At 41.8% G+C, this 13,898-nt stretch overlaps 1 protein-coding gene across 1 annotated transcript in view; it reads right to left on the reverse strand.

The window, feature by feature from the left end:
• Positions 1–1,806: 1,806 nt before the first annotated feature.
• Positions 1,807–13,898, reverse strand: part of PLCXD2 (phosphatidylinositol specific phospholipase C X domain containing 2) — a 62,214-nt gene continuing 50,122 nt past the window's right edge. Inside the window, exon 4 of the mRNA XM_055126019.1 lies at positions 1,807–8,569. Within this exon, the coding sequence (XP_054981994.1) occupies positions 8,410–8,569 (160 nt within the window). The 3' untranslated portion in view covers positions 1,807–8,409. The remainder of the gene's footprint in view (positions 8,570–13,898) is intronic.

Below are 13,898 nucleotides of genomic sequence, written 5' to 3' on the forward strand. Positions count from 1 at the left end.
CTATGGAGAGTATCTTGCCCACACGGCAGAGCCTGGCAAGCTACCTGTGGCATATGCCAAAAACAGTAACAAGTCTCACAATGGAGACATTGATGGTGCCCGCTCAAGCAAATCAATGAGCAATGGGATGACAGTGATGCAATGATACAGTAAATTACATTAGTTGCTAAACTTATGATTAGTGCTATTTAAGGATGTGAGCATCTTCCCCCTGACAGCATCATTCATAGCCCCAGTGGCAAAATGCTCATTCTCAGAGCAATACAGATTTGGTTTAGTGATCATGCAAATTTCTCTTTCCTAATTTGAATGTATCTGCTTTATTGATTCTTCACGTTCTGATAAATAATTTACCAATCAACATAAAGGTTAGCAGTCAATCATACTGTTGAGAGTGTGCTGGGTACTAATTAGTATAGGATAAATACCTTTTATGAAGGTGATGTAGAACATTCTATAAAATTCAAGGAATGCATTTTGACATTCAGTAGTAGCTATTAGCATTAATATTAGGAACAGGGCATTGTTCATCCTATATTTCTGACATTTAGAAAAATTACTCTCTGGCAGTGTATAGGGTCACTCAGAAAAGGGCTTAGTGGTTTAAAATTCTTGCCTGTTGAACACAAATTTGTGAGTTCAGAACCCTGGTGCTGTCACATACTGAGATGATGAGGAAAGTCTAATTTTTTGTGACCCCTGCCAAGGAAGTGACCAGAAGTATACTTAGTGGTCCAGAAAGTGCTCAGAGCAAGCTTGAGGTACTGAGCTTGACCTCTGGAATCTGTATTCTCCAGTACCTAGTGGATCTTGACAGTCCTCTGTTTCCCAAGGAGGGAAATTTAGAAAGAACAAAATGTATAAAGAAAGCATGCTAGAAAATAAGGAAGCAAGAGCAGAATAAATGAATGAAAGGTTAGTTTGCTTAAGGCCACACAATAACAATTGAGGAGTTGGGTTAGAAACTCATATCTGGGACTCTCTGAACAGATTATTGTTAGTTTCTATGCTAAAAATGGGATGTTTTAAACTTAGATATAAGACATTTACTTTCAACTATATGTTATAGAGTCATATATACATAATATAGCAGCTACATTGTCATAGAGGCAATGTGTCAGCCCACAAGCATGTTCAAAATTGAGAAAGTCAGTATCTTCATGACTTCACCAGGCTTATATCTACTTTACTTTTATCAACATAGAAGCTTTGTATATTTTCAATTTTGCATAGAACCAATATGAGAAATCTTAAGACAGATTCTAAACACAGTGGGTATCTTGCTGTTTTCACCAATTTATAGTCCAGTATTAATCTTTAATTAAGGTATTACTTATATAAAGATGGTTAATTTCAGGTGTAAAAAAATCAATCAACATAATCAGCCTAAACACATCATTACAAAAATGTTTCTTGTGATGAAAACTTTTAATATCCACTATCTTAAATGCCATTTTAATTAATCAATGGGATGACTGAAGTAGTGTTTATCAAGGCCAAGGGACAGCATGGTAATTTTACTAAATAACAACCAATAATAACCAATAGGCAGAATATTCTAGCTACTATGTTCTCCAATTGTTAGAGTGAATTGGTCACACATATAATTATCACAATTTACTTGTTTTAACATTCAACTACATGACATAAGTGATTACTTAGAATTAATTTGATCTCTGATGTAAGGCTTTTACCTCAACCTATTATTTTTATAAAGGATACAGCAAGAAAGGGAAAGGTGCTATGATAAAGTGATTTCTGTCTGCGCAAAGAAATAAGGAATAAACAAATATTGGAATCTTCATGCCCAACAGAAATTTTAAGTTTATTTTTATATGCTTTTTGTGCTTACAAATACAAAATCTCTACACTGTTCCACTTTTGGGCACTTGGCAATCACTAACAGAAGCAAGGGCTGGAAAAACAGTGGCCAGATGAGAATCCATATGTCAGTAGGTCTGGCTAAGCTTAACACATGGCTGATGTCCTGAGCATAAAGCATAGAAAAGCATGGGTGCAGGCTGTGTGAGCATTTTGCGAACAACTCATTTTGATATTGCAGGCATGTTTGATTAAGGTGTTTTCAATCATGGCTAGTTTATAACCCTTTAAAACAAAATTCAAAACGGGACAATAAAGTATACATACAAATGAAGTGTTTGCCAATGTTTTATTATTATTAGACTTAATCTTATATAGGCAGTTCAAGTCAAGTACAAGAGAAGACATCAATGTAATAATATATTCTTAACATTTTCACAGTTAAAATGAGGTAATTTTGGCCTTACAAGATTTTAGGTTGAAGTAAGCAGTTTAATCCAGGTTGCAAGAAAGAAGTGATATATCTAAACAATTATTTCTTAGGGTAGTGAAAGCAAAGTGAAGTGTGTAGCATAAGATAATTATGTCACAAAATACACTTTAGAGTTTGTCAAGCAGCATATATGAAAAATTGTAATTCTAACCTTAAAATTGGTATAATCTGCTATCATTTCTTTTTAGAACAACATGCTTTGTCATACAAAACAAGCATAGAGAACAAAATATAATATCCAGAGGAGCATTTACCATATTCACGTATCATCAGAATTGACCAAGACTTATTTTCTAATTGCTAATTAGTGAGGTTAAGTATTACAGTTGTCATACACACAATTCAAATAACGCATACAGAATCTGCATGTATACTTATTAATACTGGACTATATAAATTGATAATAGCAGCAAGATACCACTGTGTTTAGAATATGTCTTAAGATTTCTCACATTGGCTCTATGCAAAATTGAAAATGTACAAAGCTCCGAAAGGTCTATTTGACTTCGCAAAGTGCTGTGCTTCTCACTGGGCTCAAAGGTTGTGAGCAAGGCCCTGCTATTTGGGTGAAGTGCTGACCCCAAGTTCTGAACTCTAATTAGGGATAGTTCTAGTCACTGGGAGGGAGTGTGTGTGTGTCTGTTCTGGGGACAGAATAACACATTGAGAAGAGTGAGGGTCCAAAAGCACTGTGATAAGAATGCATGTGGTGGGGCCAGAGCAATAGGACAGTAGGGAGGGTGTTTGCCTTGCAATCCCCAGCATCCGTATGTTCCCCCCAGCACTGCCAGAAGTGACTCCCGAGTGCAGTCAAAACCAAATACGCCAAGCCAAACCAGTGCCTTTGGACATGATTGAATAGTTGTGCATTTTACAGTAGGCATTATCAGTATTCTGTGCTTGACAGGAATCAACAGAAGAAAAAAGACGGGCACGAGATAAGAGTGGAAAGGGCTATTTTTGACTGAGAGGGAAAGAACAGAGATAGAAAATATCTATGGATTGTTGATGGGATGGTTTAATAAGACTATAGTGTGGAATTCCTGAAAAAGAGAAAGTATTTTTTATCAAAACGATGTAATTTGTAAAGGATTTTGAAAAGTCCTAAGAAAACTTTTACTGAAAAAAAAAGTTAAGAACATTATATCCACCACAGTATAGAAAGTTACCTTACACTATTTCTGTAGTGTCTCTAATGGTAGTATTTCTCTAACATCAGTAGTATTCTTTCAGTGCATTCTGGGCTAGGACAATACAGATACAGGGTAGTTTTAATGTCACTATTTTTAGTAGCAAGCTGGAGGAATTCTGAGGATAAGACGGTGAGTCTCTCAGGGCAGTAGAGAGATTTTCAGCATCACCTGGAATAGAAGGAATTTCCAGCTGAATCCCTTATCCCATCTGTTCATACCTGTGGTCCAAGGTAACATCTGTGAGTGACAAAGCTATGGTGGCAGACACTAGGAAGCAGTTTGAGACACAGCATTGAGGTGTATTGGAGAGATGTGAAATCTGAGAGCAGACCATGGCCTATGCAGTACAAACCAACTGTCAGTTTGGATGTCTGCTATTATCACTTCCTATTCATTTTGTCTCAGAATATCAAGGCTAGCATGTATTTGGGAAGGCCCACCTCAACAGAGTTCACCTGCAAATGGATAGGTAGATTTCTTTCAGTCCTACCCCTGTCATTATATGGATTGCTGATGGTGCCACTATTGGCCAAGTTCTGTCATCCTACATTTGAGAAATGAGCCCAGGCAGCATGTCTTCAGGAGGAAGAGAGACCACGTGTGCATAACCCTGGAGCATAAGGCATTAAACCTAAATGCAAGCCACCTATCACTTCGGGGGAAGCTGCTGGTGGGCCAAGACTGCAAGCCACCCAGCATGAAAGCAGCAGACAGCATCTTTATTCTAAGTGAAAGAAGCAAGGCAGATTTAGCACAGGATCATTTATCAGCCACGGGGAGGGACCTTAGAGTAGAGCCCCATTTATGAGCCCATTCTGATTCCTAGAATTTAGCAGTTAAAATGTTCAGTAAATTCAAAAATCACAAAAATTCACCAGTGCAGGAACTACATCTGTAAGATGGACAGGTTTTGGGGTAGAGTTTGTGCTTCCAAGGGAGAGATATTCTGTTTCTGTAGTTATTCTGTTCCCCCAGCTATAGCTTAGTGTTGAGCCTTGTAGACACTCTAATTGTGCATCTTTGGGGAACATTTTCCTATGGTAAGATTCAGAAAAACAGCAACAGAAACAGAATATCCTGACATCCTACAAAACTGCATTTAATTCTAGAATGTTCTGTTACATAGTATTCTTGAATAAAAACACAATATTTTGATGTCCGTATGAGATCATGAAAGATAGATTAGGATTTTTATTACCTGGGTTTAGATCTTGTGCTTTTCTTTGAATTTACAGAAAGCCCTGGACTTCAACTGTGTCATAATACTTCTAAAAAAATCAGGGGATTATCACAAAGAAAAACAAACTTAATGACTGTAGTGTCAAATACAGTAATAGTATTTTGTTTATTTTTTGCATAGTCCTCTTAGACCTGCAACTAATTTAGATTTTAACTGTCAATAATTTATTACTCATTTCTATTGATATCTCTCCCCATTCCTAAGAATGTCTTCTGTATCCATAAAAGACTGAAGTGGTACTTCTAATAAACCTCAAGTTTAAGGTCCTTATAATCCCTCTAGTCTAAGGGGAACCAGTAATGGTTTGTCACAGAATCACAGAAATGTGACCAGGTGGAAAAAGGTCCAAGATGCTCATGAAAAAACTCAGCATATATTACAGAATAAATATGGCCCCAAATCCTATAAAACTGAAGTCTTCTTTGGCTCAATCAAGCAGTCCTTTTCGTGAAGTAAATTATGAGCAAGTATGATCCGAGAGGTCCCTAAAACTTGTAAGAAAAAGTGATATGGTTGGACACTGTTTTTGTTGTGGGCAGTTAAAGAATTAGTCACAGACCAAAAGTCTATTTTCCCTTTGACCCATCACTGGAGTTCTTCTGCCTGGTTTTAGAACAAGGAACAGAGCACAAATATCCTTTACGATCTGGCAAGCAACAGTTTGGGGAAACATAAGTTTTTTTCTAATAGAGTCTTTACCAAGGGGAAATTATAAATAACCCTCACCTACCTCCCAGAACTCCTGTGCAGAATTCCAAAACGCAAGCCAGGTTGGTAAGCCAAAGTAGCACGAATGGATGAGCACTGCACTTGCCACAAAGAGCAGAACTTCATACATGTGACCCGGGTACCATTTCCTGTGCTTTTGAGTCATGCTTCTCAGACATCTCTTACCATACAAACACTGAGGTACACGTAGTGTTACAACCCGCGTGAAGTAAAAGTTTGTAGTTTAAAATAAAGGAGAAAATCAAGTAAACATTTCACTGAACAGTCAACAGCCCTTGGGTGTGACGGGTATCAAGAATAGATACTTAGTCAGCACACCTGGCATCATAGCACCAAGCACCTGGACAAAGCTGAGGCTTCAAGAAAACAGAGCAGAAGAATTCTCCTCTTGCCTCCTTATCTCTGTGCCAAGTAACAAAGAGTTAAGAGAAAGGAAATAACCTCGTCCCTAGCAACTGTGCCAGAATTAAAAAGAAGCCCCAAGGAAAACAATACCAACACCAATAGTCCCCTGAGGGGAGGGCAGGGATTTGTCACTGGAGTTTAATAACAGGACTTAAAGAACTCCTTTCCAGGGGCTGGATCGATAGCACAGCGGGTAGGGTGTTTGCCTTGCATGCGGCCGGCCCGGGTTCGATTCCCAGCATCCCATCTGTTCCCCTGAGCACCGCCAGGAGTAATTCCTGAGTGCAGAGCCAGGAGTAACCCCTGAGCATCGCTGGGTGTGACTCAAAAATTAAAAAAAAAATAAAATAAAAAAAAAATAAAGAACTCCTTTCCAGAGTCAACCCTTAAATAAATCCAGTGATAAACTTCTAGAAACTCTGGGAATGGGCTCAAAGGCAAGCAAAAGGAAAAGCTAAACCAGATTTTCTCAGTGGAATTTGTGTTGTGACCTCCTCAAGGTATGGAAGCTAATGATCAGAGTCCTTCTTTACTTTACAGAAAAAAGTGGCTGGAAGACCTAGAGTTGGGGCAGGGGCAGGAGAGAAGAGGTGTGTGTGCCTACGCTCCTAGTAGTTCATATTGGATGACCCTGTCCTCCCATACCAGTGCAGATGATATACAAAATTCAGCTATGAGGGTGAAAGGAGCGGAACGGAAAGCTGCTGGCAGATCATCCAAGGATTTTTTTTATCAATGCACACATCTGTCCAGGGACACCCAGTTTCTCTTTCCTCCTGAAGAATGCAGAAGCTGACACTTCCTTGGGGGATGTGCAGACAGACAGTTCCGAGGTGCAGCCGGGCGACACACGCTCCCATGCCCAGTTCCCCCTGGAGTTCCTGTGTTTGCCACCGTCTTTGTAGAGGATCTTCCTGAAGAACTGAGTGTTCTCCATGACCCATTTCATCTTGTGCCCTGCGCATGGCTTGGCAGCGACTTCTCAGATCTGGATCACACTCATGCTCGCATTCCCCACATGTTGGGTGAAAGCTGGGGCATACAGCAGATTCGAAGGTCACTCACAGTCCTGAGATGCATGGTCCTGTCAAGAAGAAGGCCAGGGAAGCTGCTGGCCTAGGTCTGAGCAGTTCTGGAAGCTCCTTTGTGAGTGCTCTTGAGGTAAGAAGCACTGAAGTTACTTAATCTATAAATAAATGAACAAGTAAGTAAACAACAAACAAAACCGTAAGAGGGCTCTTTAAAGATAAACACCTCTTATCGATCAAAAAATAAAATCCCCTCTTGAGTTTCAAAACCCGCATGCAATGGTGATCAGGGGCCGAAAACAACCAGCAGGAAGTAGAACAGTCAAGACACGAACTGGAAATGTTCCCATACTGGGAGTTCTCGATGACACGCATCATCCTAAATATCCCCGAGGTAGTCTTGTTTCCAAGGAGTTACAGCATGGCTCCAGACCCACTTGGAGCTTCCTCCTTCAATCCATTGCACTCGCCCATGCATCCTGTGTCTGCGTCCATGGTGTCACGGACAAGGTGTCTTCCGTTAGCACAGACCCAAGTCCTAAGCAGACGACAACAACAACAACAACAGCAACAACAAAAAATACAGTTCCAACATCTGGCATGCAAATCCCACTTCAGAGAGGACTTTGCCAAAATGACGCAGGTGCTCACCTGGCAGCCATTTTGGGAAAAGCTACAGAATTCAAATAAAAAAAAATAATAAAAAAATCTGGCATGCAACAAACATGCATGTCTATGTCTGGTGGGGCCCCATTCTGGAAACACCTCCCATCTGTTTCTTTTAAGACTGGGCCAAAAGAAATAGAGAGGAATCCAAGTTGAAAAACCTGGGAACCACACTTCTGATCCCGATGACAATAGGCATTATTCATCTAAAGAGTTCAGGTGATCAGCCGAAGCTCAGAACAGCTTGTGACTGAAATACCGAGGTGATAAATAAGCCTTAAATCTCTCAGTGAAAAAGCAGTGACACTCAACATCCTAGAGAGAAGAGGGGCTTAATATTTTCCCCCTTCACAATACCAGGTTGGTGTTGGAACTACCACGTGGGGCCGTACACAACTGCAATGAGTCATTCTTTTGACCAGAAACACCTTTCTGCTCTAGCCTCCTCCTAGGCTCAAACACACTGGACCCCTCTGGAGTCCAATAAGGGATTTGAATCAAAGGGGGCAATTAAGGCCCCAGTAGAACTTGGAGACTCTTCCATATTACATTCAGCATCATAAGCCATTGGGAATAGTTTTATCTTTGTCACACAAAACATGCTTTCTTCCCTTGGACTTAGGCTGGTATAAAAGTCTCATTTGGGAAAAGAATGCAATTTAAAGGCTTGTAATTTTATCCACATGGCCCTGTGAGCAAGGACGGAAAAAAAATGCCCTCCTCTTCTTGCTGTGCCATTTACTGCCCAGGGGCATCCTAACGGGAAACACTTCAGAACTCTACCCTGCATCAACAGATTCAGCATGAAGTTAAAATTAAAAAAAAAAAATTAAATCAGCATTTAGCCAAAGCTCTATTCTCCTGCAGGAGGTCGTTCAACTCAATAACAGTTGTGGCAAAGTCCACGAGATCCACAAAATCAGATGTGATGATGTTGACGCCCATAGCTCCAGGCTTCTGAGTTCTCACCCAATCCAGGATGGCAGGGAGATTCCTACACAGAGAAGACAGACTCACGTTTAGAAGGATCCCCCTACAGAAACAGAATCAGAACATTTTTCTCAAGCCACAAAACTATGTCAATAAAAACACAAGGAAGGGTCCGCCCCCAAGAAATGTGTCTATTCAAGCTTTAATATCCTTGATGGGGACACAATAATTTATTTTATCATTGTACTTTTAAGATTTTTTTCCTTTGGCAAGATTGTCTTTATTGAAACTTATGTAGAAAGATGTGAGGGGAAAGAAAGGGAAGCACGGGTTCAAGAGAGAACACAGGCTTCTCCCAAGTAGAAAGAAGTGAGCAAAGAAACACAGAGACAAGTGAAATCCGTGTTTAAGCCTAATTGTTTAGTTTCTTATGCCGGCCCTGGAGGTGTGCAACATCGCTGACCCATAGCTTGGGGTTTGAGGAGAGCTCCCACTGCTACCTTTGGATGTTTGTGGGGATGGGAATTGGAATTAGGGTTGAGTATATACTAGTGCAATATGGTTGAGGGTCGCCACACTGTTTCAGCATGCATGCAGGATAAAGGGCCGCCATGTGTTCCATGTGGAATATGTAAGGGCGAGGGACAGTGTCGTGCACGGTCACGTTAGTGGCTGTGCTATGGTTTTGCTGACCTGGTGGGCAGGGCCAGATGGCAGGGGCAGGCTGTTCATGAGGGGCCAGCCAACATGAAAAAATGCTCTTCATCACTAATCATCAGGAGATGCAGATCAAAACAACTATGAGATACCACCTCACACCACAGAGACTGGCACACATCCAAAAGAACTAAAGCAACTGGTGCTGGTGTGGACGTGGGGAGAAAGGGACTCTCCTACACTGCTGGTGGGAATGCCGACTGGTTTAGCTCTTTTGGAAAACAGTATGGACACTTCTCAAAAAATTAGAAATGGAGCTCCCATTTGACCCAGCCATACCACTCCTGGGAATATATCCCAGAGAGGCAAAAAAGTATGGTCGAAATGACATCTGCATTTGAATGTTTGTTGTAGCACTGCTTAAAATAGCCAGAATCTGGAAAAAAACCCAAGTGCCTGAGAACAGATGACTGGTTAAAGAAACTTTGGTACATCTACACAATGGAATACTATGCAGCTGTTAGAAAAGATGAAGTCGTGACCTGTGCATATATGTGGATCGACATGGAAAGTATCACACTAAGTGAAATGAGTCAGAAATATAGAGACAGACATAGAAAGATTGCACTCATTTGTGGAATATAAAGTAACAGGATGGGAGACTAGCACCCAAGAATAGTAGAGATAAGTACCAGGAGGTTGGCTACATGGCCTGGAAGCTGGCCTCATATGCTGGAGAAAAAGGCAGCTCAGACAGAGAAGGGAACACTAGGTAAAGTGTGGTTTGAGGAATCACTGGGGATGGGAGATTCCCGCTGAAAGTAGACTATAAACCAAACACGATGGCCACTTAATACCTTTATTGCAAACCACAACACCCAAAAGGAGAGAGAGAACCAAAGGGAATGCCCTGCCACAGAGGTGGAGTGGAGTCGGGGGAGGAATGGGCTGGAGGGTGGGAGGGTACTGGGATCATCGGTGGTAGAGAATGGACACTGGTGGAGAGATGGGTACTCAAGCATTGTATGACTGAAAGACAAGCATGGAAAGTTGAAAGTCTGTAACTGTACCTCACAGTAATTCACTAATAAAAAATTTAAAAATAAATAAATAAATAAATAAATCTACTCAGAAAAAAAATCTCAGGGAAATGGAGACGTTACTGGCTCCCACTCGAGCAAATCGATGAACAACGGGATGACAGTGATACAGTGAATCTATACATAGTCCCCTGAACTATATCTCCTAACTACCATGGAAGATTTTTGCACAGAAGAAAGGATAGCAAATGTTAGAGTATAACCAGTGTCACCTTAATTTCAGGGAAATTATGAAACTTTCCTAAAATAATTAGACAGCTGCTTAAGTGACAAAAATACTGCAGCCTAAACATACAGGCCTGCAGAGAGGGTCTAGATCTTCTCTGGAGAAAACAGTGAAGAATACTCAGAGACCCACTGAAGGTCTTGGCAGTTGTAAGCATGAGGCAGTCAAGACTTAGAAAATATCCGTTCAGGGCATAGAGAGCCACCCCAGCTGAGTGACATGTGCACTGTACACTAACGGCCAGGGTTTCACCCCAAGTACCTTTTGGTCTGAGCACTACCAGGAGCCATCCCTGAGCCTGATGAAGATCCTAAACACCTCATGGTATGACACAAAAATGGAAATGGAAAAGAGGAAAGGAAGGGGGAAAAAAAAAAAGAATAAATCTGCTCTTCAGTGTTTAAATATGAAATGCAGGCGCCACCTTCTGGTCGTGACGGGGAAGTGAGAACCAAGGCCTGGCCGTCGCTTCAGCGGGTTCCTGTCAGGGGAAACCTAGGGGACCCAGAGACTGAGAAGGGAATTGAGGGGAGAGCCTGCACCTGTCGTCTCAGGTGACCAAGAGCTCTGTGTCAGCTTCAGGTTACATGTGTCAACCTTTTTCAAATAGCCGGGGTTACGCACAAAGAAAGGGACCTGTAGAAACCATGGTGAAAGGGTCACTTTCTTTTCCTAATTCCTGACATTTACCCAAATGAACAACAACGTGTGCAGTGGCCTGGGGCATATGGTGACTTGAGCTCCACCAGGCGCCAAATTCCACAGTCTTTAGAGCAGTAGGTTGGACACAGAAGCCAACCCAATCACAATGAACAAAAATATGAACTCAGAAGGCTTCGCTTGCAACAACAGCATAGGAAACCCTTAGACAAGACACAATGTCTCCCTGGTGAGATACAACAATTTTCACAAATTTTCTTCAGTGGAAATAGTTTTTGATCATTTTGTTTGCCATTTAATGGTAACACACAATATAAAAATAAACTATTGTGGGCCTGCTATGGGGGCAGGCTCGAGGGGGAAAATGCTGACAATGGGTGACAGTGGCGGTGTACTGTTAGAATATCGGATGATTGTAACAAACCATTATGAACAACCTTATAAACCACAGGGCTTAAATAAAGTGGGGTGGGGGAGGAGGTGGTGGAAGAGCAGCAGATCAGAAAGTTCCTTTCGGCTTTTTGGCTGGCTGAGAAGGAAGGAGAGTCTACTTGAGTTTCTTCCCAGATAGATTTGGAATGCCCATTCTGTGCCCTGTGCTTGGTGCACAGGCTGGTGCACACCTTTTCTTTCTCTCTTTTTTTTTTTGCCTTAAATTTTTATTTGCAGGTAAACTTTGAATGTGAAAAATAATTTTTCCCATTGCCAGTTACTGAAGTGTCAGATTCTTTCCCTATCATTTTATTTCTTTTTTCTTTTTTTTTCTTTTTGGGTCACATCCGACAATGCTCAGGGGTTACTCCTGGCTCTGCACTCAGGAATTATCCCTGGCGCTGCTCAGGGGACCATATGGGATGCTGGGATTCGAACCCGGGTCGGCTGCATGCAAGGCAAATGCCCTACCCTCTGTGCTATCGCTCCAGCCCCTATCATTTTATTTCGACCATAAATTTAGTGATAACATAATTCTATTAACATCTTTAAAATTTAATGTTTACTTCACTACTTGAACATCATCTAACAACAAATTTTATCAAATAATGTTGGAGAAAGGTCAGACTTCAATTATCCCTCAAGAAACTTAAATTCTTTATAAGGTTGTGGGATTTTCTAGGGTCCTTTTTTGTTTGTTTGTTTTTTGGGGGGCCATATTCAGGGACATGCTCAGGGCTTTCTCCTGGCTGCACCCCAGGATCAGTCCTGGCGGGGCTTGGACCATATGGGATACCAGGATTGAACCCTGGTTGGCTGTCTGGGGCATACCTTTTCTAAGGCTCTGTAATCTTGTGTGGTATTACAAATTCTACTTAACTGGTAGAAAAAAAACACAGCTTAGAGACCTCATAGAACTTATCCAAGGCCACTGTATTGTTAAGGACTATGTTAGTATGCTAGAACCACCATAACAAAATACCACACAACGGGCCCTTGCCCCCCAGCATCCCCCCCAAAAAAAACCAGAAGTAAGTAACTTTCTCTCTGTTCTGAAAGCTGTTCTCCCGGGGCACCTCTCCTTGACTTGTAGATGGTCGCCTTCTCCAAAAGCTCACACATGGTCTTCCTTCCGTGGTGCAGGATCTTTTGTGTCTCTCTATGCTATTCTCTTAGAAGGATGCCAGTCATACTGGATAAGGTGCATGTGATGGTTTTGCTTTAATTGAAGTACACTGTTAAAGACTATAGTTAAATACTGTCTCATTTCTGAGACTGGCATCCTGGGTACTTCAGTTTCTAAACTTTAGGGGGACACAAAGGCCTTAAGCAGGATCAAGTCCAGTTTCATTCTCAGACCTCAACTTTCAACCCTTGACTTCTTTGCAAGATCCCATGGGTACTTTCTCCTCAGACTCAAGCAAGAGTTGTGTGCATTTGAGTTCTGTGAGAGAGCAAGTTTTCTGAAAATCTGCCATAAATTTTGCGTGGAAAATGACTATAGACATTTAGTCAGGAATGCTGGATCTGCCATGATTCTTTGTAAGGTGATGAACCAAGGGGAATAAGTCGCAGTTACTTAAAGCTTTCATGGAAAATTGGGAGTGAGGGGGGTGGGCCTCACCAGCAGTGCTTAGAAGCTATTTTCTAACTGTGCACTCAGGTGTGACCCCTGGTGGTGCTCAAGGGACCATCAGGAGTGCTCTGGACTCGGCATTGCAGGTACTTCAGTCTCACATGACCAAGTGCCCGCCTTCACCATCTCTATGGCCTGGGAATTAATCATTTGCTGTAACCACCCCCTCCACCCCTTCAACCCCTGCCGTACATTTATAGAAAAATATACCTTGATTTCCACTTTTAGGCTGAGCTGATAAAGTGACCAGGGCAAGTTTGATGGCACCCCTCCAAGCTAGATATTCTGGCATTAGTACTTCAGGGGAAGACCTATGAATACCCCTTCTTTCCCAATGCCTGTCTGGAGGAAATGACAATCACTCACATGTCCTTCTGGCTTGCAGGAACACATTTTTGTGTGTGTGCAGTGAGCCGCACCCAGCTGTGCTCAGGGCACACTCCTAGAAGTGCTCGGGGGACTGAATGGGGGTGGTCACATGCAAGGCAAGCACCTTACCTTCTTTACTATCTCTCTAACCCCCTGGAGAAACAAGCGCTTTATTGTGGTTGTTTTGTTTTTATGGCCATACTCAGCTGGGCTGAGGGATCACGCCCGGCGGTGCTCAGGGGGAGGTGTCGCGCAAGGCAAGGACTTTCCCATCTGGACTGTCTTCCTGGCACCCCAAGGGAGCAAACTCCTG

The sequence above is a fragment of the Sorex araneus genome, chromosome 2, assembly GCF_027595985.1.
Source record: "Sorex araneus isolate mSorAra2 chromosome 2, mSorAra2.pri, whole genome shotgun sequence".
Lineage (NCBI taxonomy): Eukaryota > Metazoa > Chordata > Mammalia > Eulipotyphla > Soricidae > Sorex > Sorex araneus.